The 27,547-nt window shown below is 41.4% G+C and overlaps 1 protein-coding gene and 1 pseudogene across 1 annotated transcript; one reads left to right on the forward strand and one right to left on the reverse strand.

The window, feature by feature from the left end:
• Positions 1–3,790: 3,790 nt before the first annotated feature.
• On the reverse strand, positions 3,791–4,168 carry LOC122668634 (uncharacterized mitochondrial protein AtMg00810-like). Its single transcript, XM_043865173.1, has one exon. The coding sequence runs from the start codon at positions 4,166–4,168 to the stop codon at positions 3,791–3,793; it is 378 nt and encodes a 125-aa protein (XP_043721108.1).
• A 15,728-nt stretch (positions 4,169–19,896) lies between these two features.
• On the forward strand, positions 19,897–23,762 carry LOC122668635 (annotated as a pseudogene).
• The last annotated feature ends 3,785 nt before the right edge of the window (positions 23,763–27,547 follow it).

Raw genomic sequence — 27,547 nt, forward strand, 5'->3', positions numbered from 1 at the left:
TTTTATGATTTTTAGTTAATGGTTATAATAGCTTTAGTTTATGCTTTGATTTCAATTTAAGTCTTCAATTGGGTTGTAATTTCTTAATTCTAGTTTAGGTTTTAAGCCTTCTAGTCTAAGTTCTTAAGTTGATGACAAGACTTGAAGATTTAGAAGAGGAGGCCATGGTAAGTTTATGCAAGTATTCAAGCTTTTCAATTACATTCATGCAAGCACATCCAGGTTTTACTACCTAAACTCTCAATCTCATTCTCGATCTGCTCTGTCTCTCTCTATCTTCTTCTTCTTCCCCCTCTATTTCTTTTATTTTAATTTTATATGGTTGTGGTTTATGGATGCATTTTTATTCCCTTATTTCTTTTTATGTGGTTAGTATGTGTGGCTGCATTTTTATTCCTTTCAATTCGCTTTAATTTGATAGGTTAGATGCTCATGTGTTAGGACGCTGATTTAATCCCTTAATTTTGTTAGATGCTTATGAGTTAGGATGCATTGATTTTCGTTAGTTTAATTAGTTTAATTTAACACTTTAATTTGGTTAACTTTGCATTACTTTTAAGTTAGTTAAATAGAGTGGCGTATATCTCCTCGTGTTCGACCCGTAGCTACGATTGACCCATACGCTTGCGGTTTTATTTTAACTCAAACACTGACATTAGCTCAAGAAAATCAAGATATAAAAGGATTGCAACTTTGTTGAGGAAGTGAGAAGATTGATTATATGGCCTTTGCAGATGACCTAATCTTTTTTGGAGAGGCGACCATGAATGAAGCCCGGAGATTGAATGGCATAGTTCAGGAGTATTGCAGGTTCTCAGGGCAAGCATTGAACATTAACAAGTCCAGGGCACAATTTAGCCTAAATGTCAGCTCTGCACTGAAGCGACAACTAAGGGAGTATTTTCAAATCACCCTTATAGCTTCCCTGGATTCCTATCTTGGAATTCCTTACACTACAGGCAAGCTCTCTAAAGCCCAGTGTTCAACTCTTCTTTCCCAGGTGAATGGCAAACTGCAGCACTGGAAAGCTCAATACCTGAGTCCAGCGGGTAAGTTTGTATTGATTCAATCCACATTATCAGCTATGCCCCAATATACCATGTCGTGTTTTAAGCTCCCATCATCCATCCACAAAGCCCTAGATTCGGCCAGTAAAGGTTTCTACTGGTCTAATAGTAGCACCTCCTCTGTCCCAACCATATCTTGGTCAACCATTTGTTTACCTAAAAGATGTGGAGGTTTAAACATCAAGTTGTCGGCCCCAATGAACCAAGCCTTGTTAGCCAAAAAAGCCTGGGATCTGCTCTTTCCTTCTTCGTCCCTCTGGACATCCCTCATGAAGAGTAAATATTTTCCATCAACTCATTTCTTAAGTGCCCCTTGCCCCCAATCCTCCTCATGGGGCTGGAAATCTGTGTGCTCAGCTCGTGATCTTCTCAAGAAGGGGATATTTCATCTATTAGGGAATGGCTGCTCTATCAACCCTTAGACGGATTACTGGATCCTTAATAGCCCCCCTCTCTTGGCCCCTCTACCGATTCATCCATTAGCTCCCCTATCAGTAAATCAGCTCATTGACTCTACATCTATGACATGGAAGAGGGAATCAGTTTTTCAATGGTGGCCCCCTGATACGGCTCTCAGAATATTGGCCATACCCATTCCCACTTTCCCTCATGATGATCGAATTGTTTGGATTGGGACCTCCTCGGGTAGTTTTACTGTGGCCTTAGCCTACAAGCTGGCAGTTGAGAGCAATTAGACACCTTAAAATTCGATATGGCTTAAAGTGCGGCATCTTCCAACCATTCCCAAAACACAGCACCTGATTTGGAAAATCCTCCTTTAGAAGTTACCCCTCCCAGATCTCCTTAACCAGAGAGGTTTCAACCTCAACCCAGATTGCATGTTGTGTCTGGAGCATCAACAGAGTGCCAACCATTCCTTACCTGTCCAAGAGGACAAGAACTATGGGCCTCACTGGGATTGCTTGATTTCTTTCCCAATCAAGAGATTCATGCTGGTGTCATAGCAACTATGAGGCAATTTAGCACCGACAATAGAGACAAAACGCTCAAGGCAGCACTATTTTGCAGTTTGCTGTGGATTTTATGGAAAGCATATTGGGGACTTATTTTTCGGAATGAGCAGATTGATTTCAACTCACTCAAATTAGGCGCAATCAGGCAAGCTAAGGAGCAACTGCAATGTTGTGTGGATTCTCGACCAAGGGCCCCAAGAGGGGTAAGATGGCTCACTTCACCTCAAGGAACTGTGAAGTTTAATGTTGACAGAGCGAGCAGCGGTAATCCGGGCAATGCAGGAATTGGAGGAGTCTGTAGAGATCACTCCTCACATTTTCTTTGTGGTTTTGCTCAAGGAATAGGAAGGAATTATGCCATTGTAGCTAAAGCATTAGCAGTCCGGAAAGCTTTACAAATGGCTATAAGCTCGAGATTCAACAGAGTTATCATTGAAAGCGATAATTGGCTGGTTATCCATCTACTAAACAACCCTACTGTTGATCCTCCCTGGCGTATTGTGTCTATTATTGAGGATTGTCACAAGTTAGTCTTCAATCTACAACACATCTCATTCCTTCATGCTTTCAGAGAAGCGAACTTGGTCGCTGATTGTTTGGCCAAGGTTGGCTCTTCTTTGCAGGAGGATTTCACTTAGCTTTCACCCCCTGCTTGTATCTCTTTTTAGTTGTTTTTTGATGGGTCTGGAACCTTGTTCTAGCGTTAATAAAGCTTCTTATCAAAAAAAAAAAAAAAGAAAGACCACGACTCTCTACCTATTAAGTAATGATCAGATAGATCGGATCACAATTTAATTGGTCGCCAAAGAATAAGTGGCCTTTCTCTGTTGGCCGGGAAAGGGATTCTCTTTTTTTCTTTTTCAATATTTTCATGGCTTACGTAGTTTTGTAATGCAAATATACAAATAATATTTGATATGATCCTCAATATATAAACAGAGAACCGTCCTCGAGAACCTTTTTTGGTTTTTCTGTTTTTTTTTTTTAAGTGAAAAGGTGAGAATCTCCATCCATGGGAGCCCCATGAGTGCATACACTTTGCTTCCTATAATCGTGAGGTTAGGTTCTAGTGTTTGGGAATTTATTAGGGTGATCGAGGTCTAATCTAACTCCTTATCAGTAATAGAATATTTCATTCACATCTTAACAGTCTCAATGAGACAAATATATATACAGGAATCATACAAATCGAGGGAACCCTAGGATATCACGGTTTTTATACAAGTCGAGATTGCATAGGAATCTATATTTTATGTGAATGGGTTTCCAATAATACACGTGAGTGGGTTGCCTTGGGTAGAGGTGATTGAGTTTGAATGGGAAACTCAATCAGAACAGCGTGGAAGGATAATGTATATCAATACACCCCCTCAAGGTGGAGTGTCAGCTTGGTGGACCTTCATCTTGTCACTAAGGAATTGAAAACGATTGGTGGAGAGACCCTTGGTAAGCGCATCGGCGATCTGATTGGCTATGGAAATAAACTGAACAGAGAGCTGGCAATTGGCAACCCATTTCTGACGAAGTGGAAATCGATCTCAATGTGCTTAGTGCGGGCGTCGAAGACAGGATTGGTGGACAAGTAAGTGGCGCTGATGTTGTCACACCACAGCATCGGGGGACCTTTGAGAGGGAACCCAATCTCCTTGAAGAGCGCCTCTAACTAAATTAACTCTGCAGATGCATCAACAAGAGCTTTATACTCAGATTCAGTAGAGCTATAAGCTACAGTTTCTACTTGCGAGAGTTCTAAGAGATCAAATTAGGGCCCAAAAATATCGCATAAGCTCCCATGGAGCGATGATCAGACCCACTGCTGGCCCAGTCAGCATCAGAGAACTCCTGGAGAGAATGAGCGGAGGAGCGTTGAAGCAGTAGACCATGAGTCGTGGTAACCCGTAAATAGCGAAGAATGTATTTGACCATAGCCCAGTGAGAATCAATAAGGGCATGCATAAACTGGTAGACCCGATTAACAGAAAATGCCACATTAGGCTGAGTCAGGGTCACATACTGAAGGGCACCCACAATAGACCGATATCGAGTAGGATCATCCATAAGAGCACCCCCTGAGTCCGATGGGGGAGAAGTAGCCATAGGAGTAGAAATAGGTTTGCAGTCGCGCATACCAGCGCTGTTACACCCGCACCCCAAATATCCCCATGTACCCCGGGGCAATCCAGACCTTACCCAATGAGAATTGCCCAGTGGCTATGGTCAACACTAATGGCCTTGAACTGGAAATACCATAAAAAGAACCCCCTCGAAGTTTTGGAAATGTGGGCCAAAGCCCCACCGGAGTCACGAATGGACTCACCTGAACTGAATCTGCTTGAGGATCCGCCAATGCTGTCATCAACATTTTTGGGTTATTTTCCTGTGGGACCCACATCCTCATGTCCCGGACACCCTAATTGAATCTTAGGACCATGTGAACCCCTACCCTTGCCATGGATTGGTTATTTGGACCATGAAGTGGGGCCCACAAAGCCTAACCTAAGGAATTAATGGGTTTTATACACCCTAGCCTAAACCAAACAAGACCAAAGGGCCAATAGGTCTAAGTGAGGCTTGGACCCTACCCAAACAGACCCTAACTACCTAAATGGACCTAAGGGCCATGACTTGGACCAAACATGGCCTAATGCCTACCCCAAAACCCATTTTAAAGCCTAAAGACCGAACCACATCCTAAAGACCCCTAACCAAACACACCCTAAGGTCCCTTCTACCCCCTTAAAACTAAAAGAAACCCTTTTATTCCCTTATCTCTCCCCCTCCACAAAACCATGGAGGAGAAGAGACAAGAGAAGAAGAAGGAGGAGGAAGAAAGAGGGAGGAAGTAGGAGTGGAAGAGGAATGAGAGGGGAAGGGAAGAAGATGGGAGCTATGCCAAAATGGCTGGCTGACCCACATCTTCTCCTCTTGCTGACCGGGCCAAGAAGGAAGAAGAAGGTGAAGGAGAAGAGATGGAAAGGAAGGGAGGAGAGCATGAAGGCTCACCTAGCCTTGGACTCCACCGCTCCATTGGAGGACCACACCAAGGTAAACTCCTCAAACTTGGTTCTCCCATTTTTCCCTTTGATTTTGGTACATTCCTTAAGCTTGGACTGACCTAGAGTCCATTGGGACTCAAAGGTGGAGCTCTAATAGAGCTGACCTAGGTTTGGTTTAACCCCCTTGGTGCTGCTATTGCAGCCATTATTGGAGAACTTGGGTTTTAGACTTTGAAACCCATCTCTTTGGACCAAATTGAGACCCAACCTTGTAGGATCTTGGATCCATGAGCTTCAGCCTAGGTTCTAGTGACCCTAGGAATGCTTAGACACCCCTCCCCTGTTTCTGAGATGCTAAGGAGCTCCAAGCTCCAAGCTGGAGCTGAAACTCCTTGAAATCTCGGAAGAGACTGTCGGCAGACGAACGACCAGATCCATCTATCGTGGTACCACCCGTCAGTCCACCCAGTATAAATCCTGTGTGTTGACCTAAGTGGACGAAGGCACGGATTCACTCTGTTTGCCTCCGCCCGAAGCTTGTTGCTCTCTAGTCTGTCTCAGGAAATCGAACGGATGCAGGGGCGGACCCAAGAAGCACATCCGCCCGTGGATCCGTTCGCTTTTATGGTTGTCCCAGGTGTCGAATGGATCAACGATCGGATTCAACTAAGAAGATCCGCTCGTGGGTCCGCCCGCTCTGACTTAACCTTTTGGCCTGAACAGAGTCAGCGGGGGATTCACCTCTGCTGAGACCGCCCGTGAGTCCGCTCGTGCTGTCTTGGTTGAAACTTGGTTTTAACCATTGGGGCCTAGCATGGGACTCCTCTATACCTGTTTTAATGCCTTCTTGTGTATGTTTAGGTTGGTACACCGGTGAGATTCATGTGAACCACACCGGATGACACCCGATGCCCGGGGAGATTCATTCCAATCACGCCCGGTGACACCTATGCCTGGTGAGTGGGTTCTGGGTGACTTCATTGGGTTTGAATATTTTATAATTATTAATATTAAGCATGCTATGATATATTTATAAGCATGGTGTGCATTGCATTTTATTCAATTGTGAACTGTTGAGAACGTTATAGTATGCTCACCCTGATATCGGGTTACGATGTCGGGTGTGCCTGTATCGGAACCCCAATTTATTCAATTATGAAAACTGCTATATGTCATCCTGAACTGTATGTGTCGTGCCGTGCTGGTACCCGGGTACTAGATGGAATGGGATGTTGATGCACCCGAAATATCTCACGGGACGATAGGCCCTACATATAGTATATCTGTTGCTAGGATGCCTGTTTCCTTTATGCTACGACCCTTGCCAACAAGGGTTTATGTGTTGGATAGTCTGAGCACCTGCGGTCTGTGGAGGTGGGAGAGGCCAGGGTAGGGGTAGTGATGGCTATCGGGGTTTACCACTGGGTGGTCATGATGGCTTCTACCAGCGCAGGTCCCTTCATGATAATTGAGGACTCACTGGGGTGATAGGATAAGTGACCCTCAGTGTTTTCCAAGTTATCATAGTAGCATATACTTGACCGATAGAATTATGTGTTAGGTGAAAAATGAATCTAACATTAGCATGTATCATTCTATTTGATATTGATTGTGTGATGTGTGCGTATTCCCCTTTGCTCCCTCACTAGCTAGTGTAGCTAACCCCGTTGTACAACCACTTTTTAGTTATATGCAGATAGTTTCTTAACAAGCATACTTGAATGCGAATCAAGTGGAGTTGATGACCGTGGCTTGGATGTAGATGTACACCCAAGAATTTGTGCCCTTGGGGCAATTGTTTATATATCTAGTTTCTGTATTCCTTCCATAATCATGTATGAACTGTATGTTTAATTATTAGGAGAGATTGAATGGTTACGAACACTGCTATTGTACAATGTGTTATGATTAGAGAATCGATGCTCTATAATTTCACATGATTTAATTTAATTTCGCTTTCGCTAACTCTGCATCTGGAATGGTTTATTCCTTTTTGTACGTTTCTTTCTGTCTTTATATGGTGATGACAGGGTGGACTGTGGCTCGGGACACTGTATCTGCGATCTTGGTAGGTGTTGGGATGATGTGTAATTATCCTAGTCATACCTCTATGTGACAATATATCTTACATCGGGATAGGGGCGTGACAAGCACGATCAAGCAGATCCTTGATATAGCGACTCTGACAGAGAAGAACACCCTTCGAATGCTATAGAAACTCAATGCCCAAGAAAAAGCTAAGAGGGCCAAGATTTTTAATGGAGAATTCGGCTGCCAATTTGGAGATTAGGGCAGTAGTCTGACTCGGGCTGTTACTAGTGACAATGATAGCATCAACATAAATGAGAACATAAATCAGCAGTGAGTCCTTGCAATAAATAAAGAGAGACGGGTCTGTACAAGAAGCCTGAAAGCCCAACTTAAGTATGAAATAAGTGAGGCGATGAAACCATGCCTGTGGGGCCTGCTTAAGACCATACAATGAACGATGCAACCTGCAAACATGATCAGGTTTAGAGGAGTCCTCAAAGCTAGGGGGCTGAACCATGTACACTTCCTCGGAAAGAACACCATGGAGAAAGGCATTGTGCACATCTAACTGATGAATCACCCAACCTTGAGAGATAGCAATAGCAAGAATAGAGCGTATAGTGGTGGGCTTGACCACAGGGCTGAAAGTGTTAGTATAATCCAAGCCCTCTAATTGGTGGAAGCCCTTTGCAACCAACAAAGCTTTGTAGTGCTCAAGAGAACCATCCGACTTACGCTTGATCCTGTAAACCCATTTGCAACCAACCAAATTCATGTGAGGAGAACGAGGAACCAAAGACCATGTCTCGTTAGTAAGTAATGCATTAAACTCATCAGGCATCGCTGCCCGCCACTCAGGGAATTTACGAGCCTGTGAAAAGCAGGTGGGCTCAATAGGTGAAGGGGTCGTAGTTGTCACGCCCCTATCTTGATGTAAGATATTTTACCACATAGGGGTATGACTGAGACAATCACACATCATCCCAACACCTACCAAGATCGCAGATACAGTGTCCCGAGCCACAGTCTACCCTGTCATCACATATTGATAACAGAAAGGAACGTACAAAAAGGAATAAACCTTTCCAGATACATAGTTAGCGAAAGCGAAATTAAATTAAATCATGTGAAATTATAGAGCATCGGTTCTCTAATAATAACACATATTACAGTTCTAACACAAGTAACCATTCATTACTCTTCCTCTAATAAACATATAGTTTATACATAAATGTGGAATGAAGACAAAAAATCAAATAATAAATGATTGCCCCAAGGGCACCAATCTTGGTTGTACGTCTACATCCAAGTCGCACTCACCGGCTCCACTTGATGCGCATCCAACAGTGCTCATCCAAGTGGTACCTCCTGCATAATCAACTAAAAAGGGGTTGCACAACGGGGTTAGCTACACTAGCTAGTGAGGGAGCAAAGGGGAATGCGCACACATCACACAATCAATATCAAACAGAATGATGCATGCTAATGTTAGATTCATTTTCCACCTAACACACAATTCTATCGGTCAAGTATATGCTACTGTGATAACTCTAGAAACACTGAGGGTCACTTATCCTATCGCCCCAGTGAGTCCTCAATTATCATGAAGGGACCTGCTCCGGTAGAAGCCATCATGACCACCCAGTGGCAAACCCCGATAGCCATCACTACCCCTGCCCTGGCCTCTCCCACCTCCACAGACCACAGGTGCTCAGACTATCCAACAAATAAACCCCTGTTGGCAAGGGTCGCAGCATAAGGGAATAAGCATCCTAGCCGCAGATATACTATATGCAGGGTCCTATCGTCCCTAGAGGTATTCCGGGTGCATCAACGTCCCATTCCATCTAGTACCCGGGTACCAGCATGGCACGACACATATAGTTCAGGATGACATACAACAGTTTTCATAATTAAATAAATTAGGGTTCCGATACCGGCACACCTAGCACCATAGCCCGATACAATGGTGAGCATACCATCATGTTCATTAACAGATCACAATTGAATAAAATGCAATACATAGCATGCTTATAGTTATACAATAGCATGCTTAAGATTATCAAATATATTAATACAAACCCAACAAAGTCACCCAGAACCCACTCACCAGGCATAGGTGTCACCGGGCGTGATTGGCATGAATCTCCCCGGGCATCGGGTGTCATCCGGCGTGGTTCACATGAATCTCACCGGTGCACCAACCTAACATACAAAAGAAAGCATTAAAATAGGTATAGAAGGGTCCCATGCTAGGCCCCAATGGTTAAAACCAAGTTTCAACCAAGATAGCACGAGCGGACTCACGGGCGGTCTCAGCAGAGGTGAGTTCGTCCCTGACTCCGTTTAGGCCAAAAGGTCAAGTCAGAGCGAGCGGACCCACGAGCGAAAATACTTGAGTTCGGTGGTTGATCCGTTCTACACCTGAGATAATTATAAAAGGGAGCGGATCCACGGGCGGATCTGCTTCTTAGGTCCGCCCCTGCATCTGTTAGATTTCCTGAGACAGACTCGAGAGCAACAGACTTTGGGCGGAGGCAAACAGAGTGAATCTGTGCCTTCGTCCACTCAGGCCAACACACAGGGTTTACACTGGGAAGACTGACGGGCGGTACCACAATAGATGGATCCGATCGTTCGTCCGTCGGTAGTCTCTTTCGAGATTTCAAGGAGTTTCAGCTCCAGCTTGGAGCTTGGAGCTCCTTAGCATTTCAGGAACAGGGGAGGGGTGTCTAAGCATTCCTAGGGTCACTAGAACCTAGGCTTGAGCTCATGGATTCAAGATCCACAAGGTTGGGTCTCAATTAAGGTCCAAGGGTTAGGTTTCAAGGTCCAAAACCAGGGATTCAACAACCATGGCTGCAATTGTAGCACCAAGGGGTTCAAACCATACCTAGGTCAGCTCCATTAGAGCTCCAACTAGGGACCAAGCTCTACCTTAAGTCCCAATGGAACTCTAGGTCAGTCCAAGCTTAAGGTATGTACCAAAATCAAAGGGAAAAAGGGGAGAACCTGGTTTGAGGAGCTGACCTTAGTGAGATCCTCCCATGGAGGGGTGGAGTCCAAGGTTAGGTGAGCCTTCATGCTCTCCTCCCTTCCTTTCCATCTCTTCTCCTTCACCTTCTTCTTCCTTCTTGGTCCGATCAACAAGAGGCGGAGATGTGGGGTAGCCAGCCATTTTGGCATAGCTCCCATCTTCTTCCCTTCCCCTCTCATTCCTCTTTCACTCCTACTTCCTCCCTCTTTCTTCCTCCTCCTTCTTCTTCTCTTGTCTCTTCTCCTCCACGGTTTTGGGGAGGGGAAGAGATAAGGGAATAAAAGGGTTTCTTTTAGTTTTAAGGGGGGTAGAAGGGTCCTTAGGGTGTGTTTGGTTAGGGGTCTTAGAATGTAGTTTGGTCCTTAGGCTTTAAATGGGTTTTGGGCTAGGCAGTAGGCCATGTTTGGTCCAAGTTATGGCCCTTAGGTCCATTTAGGTAGTTAGGGTCTGTTTGGGTAGGGTCCAAGTCTCACGTAGACCTATTAACCTTTAGGTCTTGTTTGGTTTAGGCTAGGGTGTATAAAACCTATTATTCACCTAATTAAGCCTTGTGGGCCCACTTCATGGCCCACTCCACCAAGCAATGGTGAGGGCAGGGGTCCATATGGTCCAAAGGTTCAATTAGGGCGTCCGAGACACGGGGATGTGGGTCCCACAGGAAAATAACCCAAAAAGGCTAATGACAGCACGAGCGGATTCAGTAAGAATGAGTCCGTTCGTGACTCTGGTGCTGCTATTATGGCCCATACTTCAAGGAAAGTTACAGGGCTTTGGCCCACACTTCCAAAATTTTGAGGGGATTCTTTCTATGGTATTTCTAGTTCAAGGTTATCAGGGTTGACCATAGCCATAAGGCATTACCCTTTGGGTAAGGTCTGGATTGCCCCGGGGTATAGGGGATATTTGGGGTGCGGGTGTAACAGTAGTGGTGGCCAATGCATGGGAGGTGGGAGGGGGAGGGATGGGCTGGGTGGAGTTATAGAGATCCACCAAGTAGCGTATGCGGCTAGGCGGGGAAGGAGAAGGGGATAGGGCATTGGGAGAATCAGCCGGGGTTAAAGGGGGAGCGGGCAACATGGGAAGGGCCACCGTGGGAGGGGTGGAGGGTGGAGGGGGCAGGGGAGGGGGAAGGCGTGGATGGGGGAGGTGCATGGCCCTAATTGGGTGTAGGTGTGGGAACCCGATTTGGGAGGCAGCCCCAAAGGACCAAAGGGGAGGGGACCGAAGGGGATTAAAAGAAGGAGAGTAAAAAGGAAATACCGTCTCATCAAACCGAACATGACGAGCTATATACATGCGTTGAGCAGCGAGATCAAAACAACGGTAACCTGTGTGGGAGGGACTGTAGCCAAGGAAAACATAAGGTTTAGAGCGAAAATCCAATTTATGAGTAATATACGAGCGGAGGAGGGGAAAGCACAAACAACCAAATATGCGTAAGGAGTAGTAAGGGTGTTTGTGGCTAATGAGCTGGTAAGGGGAAACACGATGTGACGCTTAGATGACATACGGTTAATGAGATAAACAGCCTTGTCAAAGGTGAAATGCCAATAGTGGAGGGGAACCGAGGCATGAGCAAGAAGGGTAAGGCCGGTCTCAACAATGTGACGATGATGGCGTTCCATAAACCCTTATTGTTCATGGGTGTGAGGGCATGACAAATGATGAGAAACACCACACTTGGAGAAAAAGGCAGGGAGAGTGCGATATTCGCCACCCTAATCAGTCTGAACAACCTTGATTTTGCGAGAAAATTGACGTTCAACAAAAGCTTGAAACGATACAAACGTGTGAAACACATCAGATTTTTTTTGCCAAAGGAAAGAACCAAATATAATTTGTATTATCATCAACAAAAAGAACAAAGTACTTATGACCATCCTTGGAAAAAGTAGGGGAAGGACCCCATACATCACTGTGAATAAGATCTAAAGGGAAAAGACTACGACTATGTGTTTCACGCAAAGTAAGACGACTGGCCTTGCCCAATTGGCATGGCGAACAAACAGACTACAGATGTGTGGACTGACACGGCATGTTATTTTTTTAACCATAAAGCAAAGGAGACTCTCATGAGGGTGACCAAGGCGGTGATGCCAAACATCGAGGGAGGTGCGTTCAGCAACAAAAACTGCAAGAGGAGAAGGGGATGGGGAAGAGTGCAATGTATATAGCCCATCTTTACTCGATCCGGAGAGAAGAATTTCCTTGGACACTTGATCCTTCACAAAAAAATGAGAGGGGTGAAATTCAAAATAAACATGATTATCAATGCAAAATTGTTGAACAGATAATAAGGATATTGTAATGGAAGGCACATACAATATATTATGTAAAGATAAAGGGCGAGAGGAAGAGTGAGAGGGTAAAGATGTCTGACCAGTATGCAATATGGGAAGGCCCTTACCGTTGCTGACATGGAATTGGTCCCGACCAGTGTAGCTATCAACGAAGGAGAGGGAGAGTAGGTCAGTTGTAACATGGTGTGTGGCACCTATATCAGGGTACCACGTTAGGGCTGAAGAGGGAGGGTGCGGTGGTGTAGGGAGAAGAGGGGATTAGGGTTTGAAGATGGTGGAAGGTAATATGGGAATGGAGGGTAATGGCTAGCGTGGGCAGCATAGTGGGCATGGGGTTGAGGAGGGTACGGGTTGGGGGGTGGGTGATGATATAAACACCTCTCAACAGAGTGATTGGTACGCTTACATTGGGTACAAAAAAGGTGACCACCACGGCCACGTCCACCACGGCCTCCACGACCCCCACGGCCACGGCTGCCACGACCCAAAGAAGGGCCCATGTCAGAAGAGGAATTTGCATTGGATTGGGCAGTGTTTGTAGTGGGAGCAGCAATCATTATGGGAACCTCAGTAACATGTAACTTCTAAAAAGCCTTCATGCTCTCATGGCTGAGCAAAAGGCCACTCAATTCTGTATAAGTGGGAGGGATCCGTTGTGCAAGGATTGAGGGGACGATGTCCTGTAGATCAGCGCGGAGAGAATGAAGCACATAAATATTGAAATCAACAGTAGACAGAGGCTTCCCTGCAGCAGCCAATTCATCAGCTAACAACTTTGCACGTTGAAGATACAAAGCAACAGATTCTTCAGGAAGTTGTTGAAGAGTCTGAAGAGTCATATTCAAGGACAATAGGCTTGTAGAAGAAGTAGATCCGAAGTCCTCTTGTAGGGCATTCCAAATATCACAACTAGTATCCTTATCGAGAACCAAAGAGAGCACACTCTCAGATAAGGTGGAAAGGAGGAGGCTGACGATGGCCGAGTCTTGCTGCTACCATGAGGAGCTGTCGGCAGCAAGGGTAGGGCATACGCAGGAACCATCAACGTAGGAGAAAAGCTTCTGGCCTTTGAGATAGGCCGTGAGTTGTTTGCGCCAAAGGAGGAAGTTTGTAGCAGTGAGTTTGAGGGAGATAAAGTGATGTGCGCCGAAAGGAAGAGGGGCCACGGTAGAGGTGTCGCCCATTGCTAGAAGTAGATGAAGAGAGGAGGATAAACCCTAGGGTTCAAGAGAACACCAAGAACGAGAGAGGTTGTGGCCGTTAGGCGACTGATACCATATCAGTAATAGAATATTTCATTCACACCTTAACAGTCTCAATGAGACAAATATACATACATGAATTATACAAACCGAGGGAACCCTAGGAGATCATGGTTTCTATACAAGTTGAGATTGCATAGGACTCTATATTTTATGTGAATGGGTTTCCAATAATACACGTGAGTGGGTTGCCTTGGGTAGAGGTGATTGAGTTTGAATGGGAAACTCAAACAGAACAGCGTGGAAGGATAATGTATATCAATACTCCTTAATTTGGGCCATTCTTTTCTCTAGTCTACCAATAGATGAAGAGAAGTTTCTTATTTCTTGTTGGTTTAGGCCTTAATTAATAGGGTGCTTAAGGGAATCACATACCATCATCACTTAATATAGCAGGCCTCTAGCCTCTTTTTTTTTGGTAAACAAAGTCTTTATTAATAGAAGACATGCAAACTCATGGTAACGAGGAGAGACACATCTCAAGCAACCATGGAGTGGAAATGGGCCAGTCAGTCGTGCATGTTAACGACAAAGCCCTCTAGCCAAGGAGTCAGCGACGCTGTTAATCTCCCGTGGAACATAAGTGAAAGTACCAGTTACAAAGAAATAAGATAGTTGAATGATATCTTCAATAATCACTCGAATCAGTAAAGGAGAAGTTCCTCCACCATCCCTAATGTATGTAACCAGATTTATATTGTCAGACCCAACCATGACTCACGCATACCTAGTTGAAATCATCTCCAACAATGCCAATCGAATTGCAGTAGCCTCACCAACCAAAACATCAGAAAAAGAAAATGGATCTGATATTGCAACCATTAGCGCTCCACTGTGATCTCTACAAATGAATCCAATCCTTGATTTGCTGGAATCCATAGACAAACTGGCATCACAGTTGCATTTTACATAACCTGCAGGTGGCACTATCCATTGTTGAGGTAATGATACAGTTGATAAAGGAGTAGTATCAACAGTAGTTTAAATATCAACGAATTCTTGGAATGCTTTAACCGTTGCAGAAATTACTTCATTTGGTTGCCATATTTAATGCCCAAACACCAGATCATTACGTGATAACCATAAAAACCAACAAACAAAGTTGCACAAGGTTATCAATGATCGGGATTCCTTCTTCCCCAAGATAGAGAATGATTTCCAACTTAAAATCCAATCTAAAAGAGAAGGATTACCACTCAACGAAGAGGTTGAGCCAGGTGAGCAACCAAACCATACCACTCGGGCATATGAACAGCCCAATAGTAGATGTGAAATTGTTTCACATTCACCACAACGACCACATAACGGATCAGCAGCGATATTATGCCGAGTTAGAGCATCTCCTGTTGCAAGTCCACAAGCACAAACCCGCCATAGAAACTGTTGGATCTTGGGTAAAGTTCTACAATTCTAGATGATTTTCCATACATCAGCGGGAACCATACTCCAGTCATGTATCCTTGAATCAGATGCAGCAGATAAACGATGAGCAGACTCCCTATTTGAAAGGAGATGATAAGCACTCCAAACAGAGAAAACACCATTTCGACTCCCCATCCATTCCAATTTATCAGGTTGTGGAAAAATTGACAGGTTGATCTTCTTTATTGCACCAATATCAGCATCATTAAAATAGATTGACAGTATATCATTGCGCCAAGTTCTACTTGATTCATCAATAAGGTCTGCAACCTTTGAAGGGCAAGCCTCTAGCCTCATTCATAATTTTTTACTATTTTCTACCTCCTAATTAAATCTTGATTATACCGTCGTTACATGCAATGCTTAATACTTTCTAGAATTTGGTTTTATTTGTCGGGAATCTCATACCCTGGTATATCTTTCTCTTTGCTGATTCCTAGAGTCATAAGCTCAGTAGTTGCACTTTACTCAATCAATATGGTAGGACTAAATACTTCAATATTGGTTATGACATTAACTCCATTAACTCTCTCAACTGGCCGCAAGAAACCATAATGCCAGTGAAAGGCAATTCATTAATTCCTTTACCACCCAATGCACCCACGGGTACCTCGATTAGAATTCGCCCATCTATTAATTAAGAATAATGTAATCAACAAGATCAAACAAAACAAAATAATCTCTCCCTGGTGAAGACGAGGAGATGGAGTTGGGCGAAGAAATTTACAACCACCACCGGTTATCTTACTAGAACCCACGAGCTGTATTAATCAGAATATATATATATATATATCCTATAAAAGTACATACTCCACATTTTTTTTTATCCAAATGTACGTGCTTTACATTTTTTTTGTCCAATTTTTCAGATACCCAAAATACCCTTGAATTCAGTTTCAACCTCTTTTTCCCACGCGCGAACAGACGCATCCCACACAAAAGATGCCACACCTCCCTCTTTTTCTCTCGGACTCTTCCGAGTCTTCCCACTATCCCTCTCATACGCGAGAATGCAGTTCGTTCTGTCTCTCTCTTATCCCCTCTTCCGTCCCTTATTCTCTCCCTCCCACTCTCTCATCATGCTTTCAAACGAAAGATCTCGCAATGTTGGTTGCTCCTTTTTCTTCTTATTCAATGTCCTCTGCAGATGTTGTGTTAGGATGCTTCGTTGGTGGCATGGGTGACCAATGACCAAGTAGAGAGTTTGAGTCAATACAGCAAGATTATTGAATCAAATGTTTGTTCTTTCTTTTTTTGGTGAATGAATCAAATGTCTGTTCTTATGCGGCTTTATCTTCGTAGAGACGAAGATGGGATCAGACCGATTCGGCCTTACTTCTCTTCTTGGTTTTCACTGATATTGGATGGCTTCCTTGCTCTGTACTACCTGTCTCTTTGTTTTCTAATTGATCACCAGAAACGGTATTTTTCTCTTTCGTCGTCCAGGAGACGAGGATAGATCGGTTTGATAGAGGCTTTTTTGATATTCTTATTATCTTGGGGCATTTGATTACATAATGATTTGGTCCTTCTTTCTCTTCATCTTCGTTGTGCATTCAAATATCCAAGAGAAACGGCTCCACGAAAGTTGTTGCAGTGATGAGTCAATTCTATCTTACAATTGACTTTTTTTTCCTTTGAATTCTCGAATCAGAAATTGAGGGTTTGGGAGCATGAAAAGATTGTAATTTCCTTATTATTATATATTCACAACTCACAAGTGACGATCATCGTAATGTGGATATCTTGAGGGATTTCTTGGAGGAGTAAAACATCAAGTACTTCTACAAGGTGCGTTTCTCTCTTCCAGATTTGATTCGTTATCAGTCTTTCCCATGTCTTAATATTGCATTGAATTTATTATCAATCTTGCAAACTAACCCAGATTATAAAAGATTTTGCTATTTTGCCCTTGCCCAAGAAGGTTTCTGTCTTGAGGTTGCAGTTGAATCATAACTTCATAAAAATTCCACAAATGACAGATCCTCTGTTATTTACCCAAAATCCCTCTCATATTGGATTGGAGATTTTAGGTGATTGGAATTCAGAGGTTCCGAATATGTAAAAATGAGAAACATTATTCACATTCGTCGATAGAGAATCACCTATGATTGATAGCTTTATTGATTCACCAGAAGTTGTTGTGATCATACAAATTTGCTTAAATGACATGATGATGCATGATTGAGAAGAATACTATTCATGCTAACTCATTTTCTTTATTGCTCTATAGATTTATCCATGGATGTTGATCTTCTCTGTTTAATTGGTCATCCTACTCTCAAATTAGCCCCAACGAAGATAAGAATTTTTCATGGCTATTGATTGAATCAGCATATCAATTCTCTATACTTTTTTCCATTTTCTGTTGCTCATGTCTTGCATAAGTACAGTGTTACACATTTATGCCATAAACATGGTGAAGTTGCTATTACTCCCTAATTATGTTTCTTGCTTGTACTTGTACCTGCCCTTTCCTTCAGAATTTATAAAAATCTACTGAGTATTCTAGGTTTTAGATTGTTGATATGCTATGAATATCTCTCTCTCTCTCTCTCTCTCTCTCTCTCTCTCTCTCACTCACACACACACACAGAGTTTCAGATTTGACAAATTTTAAAGCACTACATTTGTGTTGATTGGGGAAGTTGATATTCAATATTTGTGATGAATTTCCTGGATTGACTTACTTTTGCTACTTAACAGACAACTAAATCAGCATAATGTTTTACTCCAACAAACAAGAGAGGTACAAACAGAGAAATGGGAAAAAAGGTTTCAGTTTCCATTCTCAGCTATTTGCTTCATTCCCAAATCCAGTCATTCAGATGTCTTAGGTCTTCTCTGGCTGCAAAGAAGTAAGTTTGGAGCTTGAATGCCATGCTTACTGTTCTTTTCCACTGTCCAATCATACAGAAATAGAATCAAGGATTCCTTACACGGCTTCAACTTTCCAAGCTTCTTCCAAACCCCGTAGATTCCATGAATATCTGGCAAAATAGTGTCAAGTACTTGATATTCATTGTAGGCCTCATAAATTTTAGTGTTTTTTTAATAAAATATTAGTGTTTTTTTAATTAAAAATTAGTGTTTTCAAAAACACAAATATATCACTTTTTTTTTTTGGACTTAAATGTGATCAATTAGGTGAACACCAATTAATATCAATGTTTCTCCTAATATACTGAAAGTGAGCTCAAATAGTTATTGTGGTGCATCATCATTGAGCTTCGGTTGAGTGAAATCATTTGCCTCAGTAAATAGTGGATTATTTACTTAACTAATGTTTTTTGTTTCATTCTCTAGGTAATTTATTAAGAGACTGAGCTTGGAGAGTGTAAAGTGGTATTTGACAAGTAACGCAATATGCCTTACAACACAGTTCTATATTCATTTTAAACCCCTTGATGATTTTATTTGGTTTATATGTGGAGCTTAGAGAGGAATTGATGGCCTTCAGAAAGTCCCTTTAGACCATTAAGTAGATAGGACTGGAAATGAATCAGTTGGTAGGTTAAGAAGGAAAGAATAATCAGAGTCTCAGAAGTTAGTATTAAGTCTTCCCCCATCTTGCCCATCTGTCTGCCTATATTTGTTTTTCTCCCCACAAATTCTTTGGCCCATTAGCTGAGAAGATGAACTATGTTGTGTTGCCATTCTTTTTGGGTGATGTCAGGGAAAAATTAAATTACACTAAGATTTAACCCTTGTATACAGTTCTAGATTAGATCACCATATTTTTTTCTCAAACACTTCTCATTCTATTAATCTTCAACTTGCATTACCCTGTTAGAGTTTATTAGCTATGCCGAGGGCTAATATGTTCAAGAGAAGCAAATATCTTCCTTCCAGCTTAATGTCACAGATGCCATTTTGAAAGTGTTTTTCCTTTACTAGTTCCTTGCTGGATTGATTGAGGGAGCATGCTACTGGAGTTCTTGCAGGCTTAATGAAAAGTGGAGATGAATACCTAGCGAGGGACTTCTGTGATAGAGAAATTCATAGAGGCACTTTCCATTCAAAAGCAAAGGAAAAAGTTGAATTCTGTGATTTGTAAAACTTCAATTATCTATATTTGTATGGATATATGTGGAGATGCTGGTGTGGTTCTGTACTGAGGGTTGCAATACACACAGGAGCAATGGAAAACGGAATGAGTTTATTTGTAAACAGGAGCTTATGTCACTGTTGAAGAAAATGGGATTTCACTTGTGCCAATTGTGTATGTCAATTTGTTCTTGATTATTATAGGTATTAGCCAACTTAATTTTAATCTTCTTTTTTGTCATCCCAAGTGTGTCTGCGAATTTGTTCTTGATCAACACTATCATTAGCTGCTTCTATATGGATACCTTTCCCAGTTCTACCAAAGAGGGCTAGCACCTCTGTGACATATTGGCATATTGTTGTATTGCATATTTGCACTTTCTATATAGCATTGATTGTACAAGTAGCAACTAAGTTGTGATTTCTTTCTCTTCCCATTCCGTTCTTGATTATTAAAATTTTCCTCTGCTCCGAAGGACTCAACCTCGTATCTTTTGGGTACTTTTCAGTTTCTCTTCTTCATGCTGATGTCTCATCTATTTAGCGTCATTTCTTCAAATCACTCTCTTTTCTCTTGCTTGCTTTGCTCCTGTCCTTAAGAAGCAGCATTATTCTAGACTTTGCTGTGTTTTTCAATCTTTTAATTTTTTAATATTTGACCTCATTTTGAGTTAGTTTTGCTCAAAATGAGAAACAATTTAAAATTTTTTTTCTTATCGTTGAAGTGTTTTTAGGCCTTTTTGTGCTCGGGAATCACAATATGTCAAAAGCAGGAGCATTGGATCTGGCTTCTGGAGTTGGCGGAAATATTAAGAAGAAAAAAGTTATTTCTGCTGTTGGTCAGTATATTCTCTTCTTCCTTTTTCTGGTTCTCTCTTTTGTCGTAGGATTCATAATGCATGTTCATGTTTTCTTCTACTTTTCTTTTGAGCAAATGAATTAGTTCAAGCTGGGCATTGAAGTTGATGAACGTTTATGAAGGGTCTACTTTTTTCTTTGAATAGAAAACTCTTGGAAGATCTGATCTTGAAATTCCTTACGACATTCTATGATCCGAAGAATCTTGGAATGTCTCTCTATGAGATCTTGCCTTGTATGCTGCAAGATGATTTCATTCTTGTACTCTTCCTATAACCGCCTCTTCCATTTGAACATTGTTAAATATTCTTCTTGCTTGACCGATTTGCATTAAGTCTTATTGGTTTTGTTGTGACTGCTTTTTGCAAGGAACATTGTTTATTTTACCTCACTTTCTATGGTTTTGGCTTCAATCTGGATTGTCATTTCTTTTCCTTTGATAATGAAGCCTAATGCAAGAAAGGAAAAATGAAAAAGGTAAACCAGTATCACGGACTGTCATTGCTTTTCCTTACTATGGTTTGGATTGTCATGCTTAATCTGGATTGCCATTGTTTTTCCTTTGCTTTTCCTTTCTATGGTTGCAGAAACAGACACCTTACAACAAATGGAATTTTTAGTAGGTAATGGAATTCTTGTGGTTTTCACATTGCAAGCCTCATTCAAGTTACACTCACTGTAGACTTTCTCATTAGAAAGCACATCTCTGTACCATGTTTGTCTATTCTTCTTGAATGCAACAAAAATCTGGATCATTCAATCATACATTGCGACTTTCTTTTTCAGGTTTGTTCAAATTCATTAATTGCTTTTGGGATCTGCTGGGTGATGCTTGTTGGGCTTGAATAAGTGTTAGGTTACTAGGTGACTAAGATCAGGAGCCAAGAAGGTGTGTTGTCCTGGAAGACATAAACCTGATCTTATCATTTGGAGTCCTAGAGGAAAAAATCAGTTTGCTTTTGGCCACCAATACATGCTTATAGGATCTCACAAGGGTCACAAAGCCTCTTGCTTTTGGGCCTCATTGTATGGACTTTAAAAACTTACACAATTACAGATGCATAAGGGTTACATAATTTCTCTACTGTTTCTTAATTGACAAAAAAATTCCTTAAATTCCTTAACAGAGTGTGCTAAACCATGTAGGACTCTTGCCTGGTTTTACACTTCTTTTGTTTCTTCAATGGGGTGAGGGGATCAGAACTCTTATCATTGTTGAGGGGTGGTACTAGGATGTGTATTGGCTTATGACGGAGAACTTCAAATTATTTATAAGACAAAGATACAAACCCAGTTTCCTTTTTACAGGACACTAGATTGTCAAATTCTATCAAATAACGAGGAGGGGCTAATCTGCATGGTTTGTTCTATTGCCTTTCTATTGGTTTGTACATCTCTAGCAAGACTTTGGTAACAATTTATTGTGTTTTGCATGCTGAAGCATCCCAAAAGAGAAAAAAAATTAATTAATCAGATTATTTTTATTTTTTTGGATTAAAGTGCAAGTCCATAACAGAATATAGCATATTTTAATAATCATTAAGTATGTGTATAAGACGATTCTAATTTTGGTTTCCTGATCTCATCATGCTAGATTGAAAACCTGTACATCTTACATGGCTGAGAATTGTTCATCACACTATTGCAAATTTTAACAATTCTTGGATGTTTTATCTGATGGATTGACTTTCCTTGGTCCACCTATCAAGTTGCTTTAATTCAATATGACAGAACACCAGGTATAGGTCTATAAAAGTATAATAGAAAGCATTACACTTACTTCCAATAATGATGCGTTGTCACAAGATAGATCTGAGCATATTTACATTGTTTTGGGGTTTTTTGTTTTCAAGCATCTGTACCAAGTTTTTGGGGAATTTTGCTATATTTTGAATGTAATAAATAGTTGTTCATGTCTGTTCAAGATTATGATTAGTTGTTCATGTCTCTGTTCAAAATTATGATTATCGTGTAACTCTCTAGGAATCAATAGAGAAGGTAATCCATCGTGCTATTTTCATAGACATGGTCAAATTACTTAATAAGTTGTTATTTGTGGAAGACTCTTCGACCTTGCCCTTACTTTCGCAACTTGAACATGTGACCAATTGGTCACAATGGAGCAAGACTCTTCGACCTTAAACCTGCTTTTGCAACTTGAACTTGTAAAGTGATGGCTTCCTTTTGATTAATATGGCTAGGAATCTAGATTTAGAATGATGCAAGGGCTGCCGTGATTCATTCTAATAATTGTGATTGGTTGCAGTTAACAAGAGATTATGTTGTTTGTCTTGATATGTACATTCAGCATTTGGTGTCTTTATGGAGAATAAGATTGCAATTTATGAGCGGGAGGAGTTTAATTTTTGGACCATGCTTCACCATATCAAATCGCCCAACCATCGTATCCTCCACTTCTATGGAAACTCAGCTAGAACTCCTAAACTGTTAATTGATAAACAATTTAAAACGGCAAAGAAGGGCAATGCTCACTAACAGTCTTCCCTCCATTCTTGCAACTAAAACCATAAATTGCACCTCAATTTGTACTCCCAAATAGTCCTTGTTAATATGATGCTTGTAAGCTTTCTCTCTAATGTCCTTACAAAGTAAATATGGATAGCTAGCAAATGATTTAATCAAAGTATATGGACATTTTAGAAAGCTTTGTTGAATAAACTGCCAGGATGCACAAATATTGACCAATTGTTATTTTCTTTCCCCACAATTCTCTCTCTCTCTCTCATACACACACATACATATTTTTGTCCATGTGCATTTGCACGTGCATGTTTACTAGTATATATATATATAGTTTAAGGGAATTACGTGTATATTGAAGAGACAGAGAATTGCGTCCAACCATACTCAGCGCCTTCCCATCTCAAGACTCGACCATCAGAAACGTCAGCATAAGGTTCACGACCTTCATAATCGAAGGCAAGGCTTTCAGGACCTGAAGCTATTTCAATTGGAATTGAAAGTGCAGATGAAGAACCAATGAACATTACTGTGCAGATAGTAAAAAGAACTAAAAACCAGAATCTAATAACCGCGTCCATTTGGGATGTCAAGACTGGCCGCTGCGTTCATTTTATTCATGCCCATTCCGAGCCCGTCACTTCCGTTCATTTTATCAGGGACAGCTCCATCATCGTTTCTGGCAGCCATGACGGCTCCTGCAAGATCTGGGATGCTGCCACTGGTTCTTGCCTGAAGACCCTCATCGATGATAAGGTCCCTCCTTCGCCAAGTTTTCCCCTAATGGCAAATTCATTCTCGTCGCTACGCTCGACGATACTCTTGTAAGCCTTGTCTATTTGGTTATCTGTAGTTTTAGTTCGTTCAATCATTCATTTCAGCATCTGGGTCTGACGAATTGGTGCCTTATTTTTCTTTTTTGCATTGCAGAAACTTTGGAACTACTCGACGGGGAAGTTTTTGAAAATCTACACTGGTCATGTCAATAGAGTTTATTGCATAACTTCTACGTTTTCAGTCACGAATGGGAAGTACATGGTTAGTGGATCGGAGGATCATTGTATCTACTTGTGGGATCTGCAAGGGAAGAATATGATTCAGAAACTAGAAGGCCACACTGATACCGTCATCTCCGTGTCATGCCACCCCACTGAGAACAAGATTGCTTCTGCTGGCCTAGACAATGATAGAACTATTAGGATATGGGTTCAAGATTAATGAAACTAATTACGGGCCAGATGTATTCAACACACAAATGCTAGTACCTGGGTTAGCTCAGTTTCTTTTCTTGTACTTATGTACATTTCATTCAATTTTCAATTAGAAATTTCTATTGTGAGAGTATTTCAATCAGAATTGATTCATTGGATTTACATGGCTTGGACTTTCCCTTGATTGAATTCCATCCGTATTAACTGCAACCTTCGAATTGTACTTATTATCCAACAGAATGTGAGGCATTGGCATTTTCTAATGCTATTTCAGCTCTACAAGCCCAACTACGTCTTTACCATTCCATAGATCAATTAAGAGGAAGCATATTTGGAGCCATTGTTCTTAAATGTATTGCCCAAATCTCCATAACTTCGTCCTTCCCAAAATTCAAACCTATAATCCTGATTCTTCCTTGTTTTACCCTCTTGACCTAAGAATCATTCTTTAGAGTTCTAAAAGCTCTTTCCCCTTCTTTTTCTCTCATTTCTCCTGAATCAACTTATATCCATAGGCATTTTTTAGTGCCCATGGGTTCTAATACCTAAATGTTTAACAAATTATCGTCTGTATAAAACTTAACAATGTCCAAATTATTCATGCTCCCTTTATTTTTTGTCTACTGAATTGGTGAATGGATGCATGCTGAACGCAGAGTCTTCCCCCCCCCCTCCCCTCCCCCCTCCTCTCCCCCCTCCTTCCTCAAATTAACTACCTGGCTTAGCTGGGTGGTTAGTTTCTCATATTTAATCAATACCTTACTTTTCGCCTACTAGAAGTATTATGTGCGAACTTTTTAATATCTGTTGGCTTAAGTGCTTAACCACCTCATATTTGATCAATACCTACTAGAAGTATATGTCCCAACTTTTAAATATCTGTTGGCAGACAGTTGTGCGCTGTGATATACTTTATGTGATGCATGAATGTCTGGGTTGTTCCCTAAGTTTGATCTATACAACTTAAGGGATAAAATGGGGGCGCCCTGCATTATACATGCCCCATTACATTCCTCTCTCATCTCTTTTAATTTAATGTGTGGGCTCCTTGTATACGGTTTCTAATCCACTGAATTTCTTTTCTCTCTCTCTGACGTGTATGATGCCTATATCCACGTACCCCCTGTATATGATTTGTAATCCAACAAAATCCATCCTTCTCCTTTGTGTACCATGCCTCTCCATACAGGTTGCGTGCACATCTCCTCACCCATAACAGTAGTATAGGTCCGGTTCCTTAGCTAAGTTTTCTCCCAATGGCAAATTCATTCTTGTAACCACGCTCGACTACTCTTGTAAGCCTTTTTTATTTGGTTATCTGCAGCTTTAATTCAATTCAGTATATGGATCTGACGAATTGGTTCCCTTTTTGTTTCATTTTCTGCTTTGTAGAAAATTTGGAACTACGCGACAGGGAAGTTTTTGAAAATCTACACTGGCCATGTCAATATACTGTACTGCATAACCTCTACGTTTTCCATCACGAATGTGAAGTCCATAGTTAGTGGATCGGATGATTATTGTATCCACTTGTGGGATCTGCAAGGGAAGAATATGATTCAGAAACTAGGACACACTGATACCGTCATGTCCGTGTCATGCGACCCCACTGAGAACAAGATTGCTTCTACTGGCCTAGACATTGATAGAACTATTAGGATATGGGTTCAAGATTATTGAAACTATTACAGGTCAGACGTATTCAACACACAAATTCTAGTACCCGGTTTAGTTTAGTTTCGTTGTTTGTACTTATGTACATTTTTGAATAAATATTTCATTCAATATTTTTAATTAGAAAATTTTTATGAGAATATATTTCAATTAGAATTGGTTCCTTGGATTTATATGGCTTGGGATTTCCCTTGATTGGATTCCATCTGTTTTAACTTTTCAATCAATTGCAATCCCTCTTTTCTGTATCTTCCTTCCCTTATCTCTTCGCCTTGCTTCTCATACGTAAAATAATCTGTCTGGACTTTGGACAGCCCTGTCTTCTGTTTTCTCCCCCTTTGGTCTAAGTCAATACCCCTTCAATTATCAATAATCTCCAGCATTGTTGCTTCAAGTCTTTAAAATTTTTATCTATTTTGGTTATTCTTGTGTAGTTGAGCCTAGTTGAGCCGTCTGGGATTTGGGGCAATGTACCTAGAGCTTCTTCTAATGACCACGACTATTTATTTACCATTCCATAGTCCAATGAAGAGGAAGGCTGATTTGGAGATATTGTTCTTTGATAAATTACCCAACTCTCCATGACTTAGTCCTTGCCAAAACTCAACCTAGAGTCCTCATTCTTTTGATGGGTGTGGCAGATTGGCCTCAAGCCCTCAACCTTGCCCCTACCTCCTTTTCGCCTTGTTTTTTCCCTCTTAACCTAAGAATCCATAGACATTTTTTATTTTATTGATCCTGTGTTCTAATACCTAGATGTTTTAACAATTTATAGTCTGTATAAAACCTAAAAATGTCCAAGCTATTCGTGTTCCCTTTATTTTCTGTCACCTTCATGTTGAAAGCTCAGTCGTTTTTTCTCCATCTACTATTCTGGCTTAGCTGGGTGGTTGGCTTGCCATCTTTGATGAGTACCTTTCATCTGAATAATCTCCCAATGCATCGAGCTCCTCTATAGCGAGCCCAGTGCCCAGGGAATGCCCAGGGGGCATCCAACGGCTGGGCTGTACTCCCTAGTGAGGGGTTCGATCCATGTCCCAACTCTTTAAATATCTGAATGCAGAAAGTCGTGCACTGCCATAAATTCTTTTTTGTAGGAAAAGAAATATATTTATTGAAGAAAGAAATATCAGTACATACAACTTTCTCCTGGTGCATTTGGGTGCTACAGCCATGTCATTAACAGCCTCAATACAAGTACGGGTTTGCTTACAAAGATGTATAAATAAAAAAGGATTTCAAAATATTCTTGATGTCCCATAGAGTAGTAAAAATTTCCCATGTTCATTTCTGTGAAGACTGGGTGAGCCATTGCATAATATTGATACAACCAGTCCGTATGTTGAATGGAGCGTCTCCCAATGATCTTATTTGTTGTAGTCCGAGGAGCAATCCTTTTGCTTCAGCCTCCAGTTGTTCCTGCATGGCCGGCCAAAATCCGAACAAGCACATACAAATTCTTTTTATAGATAAACAATAACAGCCCAACCAGCCTCTCCTGTGTCTTTCGCAAAATTGCCATCACAAATGAGGGTCTAGGTGTCCGACTGTGTTAGATGTAAAAACTCCCAAATTGAAGAAGGGATGACAGGTTTAGGTTCATGGTGATAAAGACCCAAATCCGCAATCCATCTATTCACATTTCTCATGCCAGCATTTGGATTGGGGGAGGGGTGTGCGAAACCCAATAATGGTTCTGTCCAGTTTAAACAACAGGTAATAGAGAAGACAGATGAGAAAAAGTTCTTACCAGGTACTTACCTGGGTTGGGAAAGAGAATCTGAGAGAAGAGGTGATTGAGGATAGATGAGCCTTAGAGGTGCTCTGTCCGTAAACCAAGCGACCCTGCTGCCTATATATGTTTAGAGAAATCACAAGAAAAGAATACATGCCATGGAGTTTCACATTGCAGTCCACAAAGGACACACTGATCAGGGATATTTAGGAATCGATATAAAGCACTAGGGGTGGCAAGATCTTCACGAAGAAGTTTTCAAAGGAACGTCTAGAATTTTGGGCGTAATTTGAGTGTTCAAATTACACTCCAAAGGGCCTTGTAAGGCTGCGTTTGGTAACGGTCGGAACGGCATTTTTTACTGTTCTTCCGTTCTTTGAGAACAAAAAAACATAAAATCCTGTTTGGTTTATCTGTTTGTTTTATTGGTCTTTTATAACGAACCGGGGGAA

Source organism: Telopea speciosissima, chromosome 7 (assembly GCF_018873765.1).
Source record: "Telopea speciosissima isolate NSW1024214 ecotype Mountain lineage chromosome 7, Tspe_v1, whole genome shotgun sequence".
Classification (NCBI taxonomy): Eukaryota; Viridiplantae; Streptophyta; class Magnoliopsida; order Proteales; family Proteaceae; genus Telopea; species Telopea speciosissima.

Coding starts and splice junctions, on each gene's coding strand:
- LOC122668634 (XM_043865173.1), bottom strand. CDS start 4,168: ATGCGCGACTGCAAACCTATTTCTACTCCTATGGCTACTTCTCCCCCA.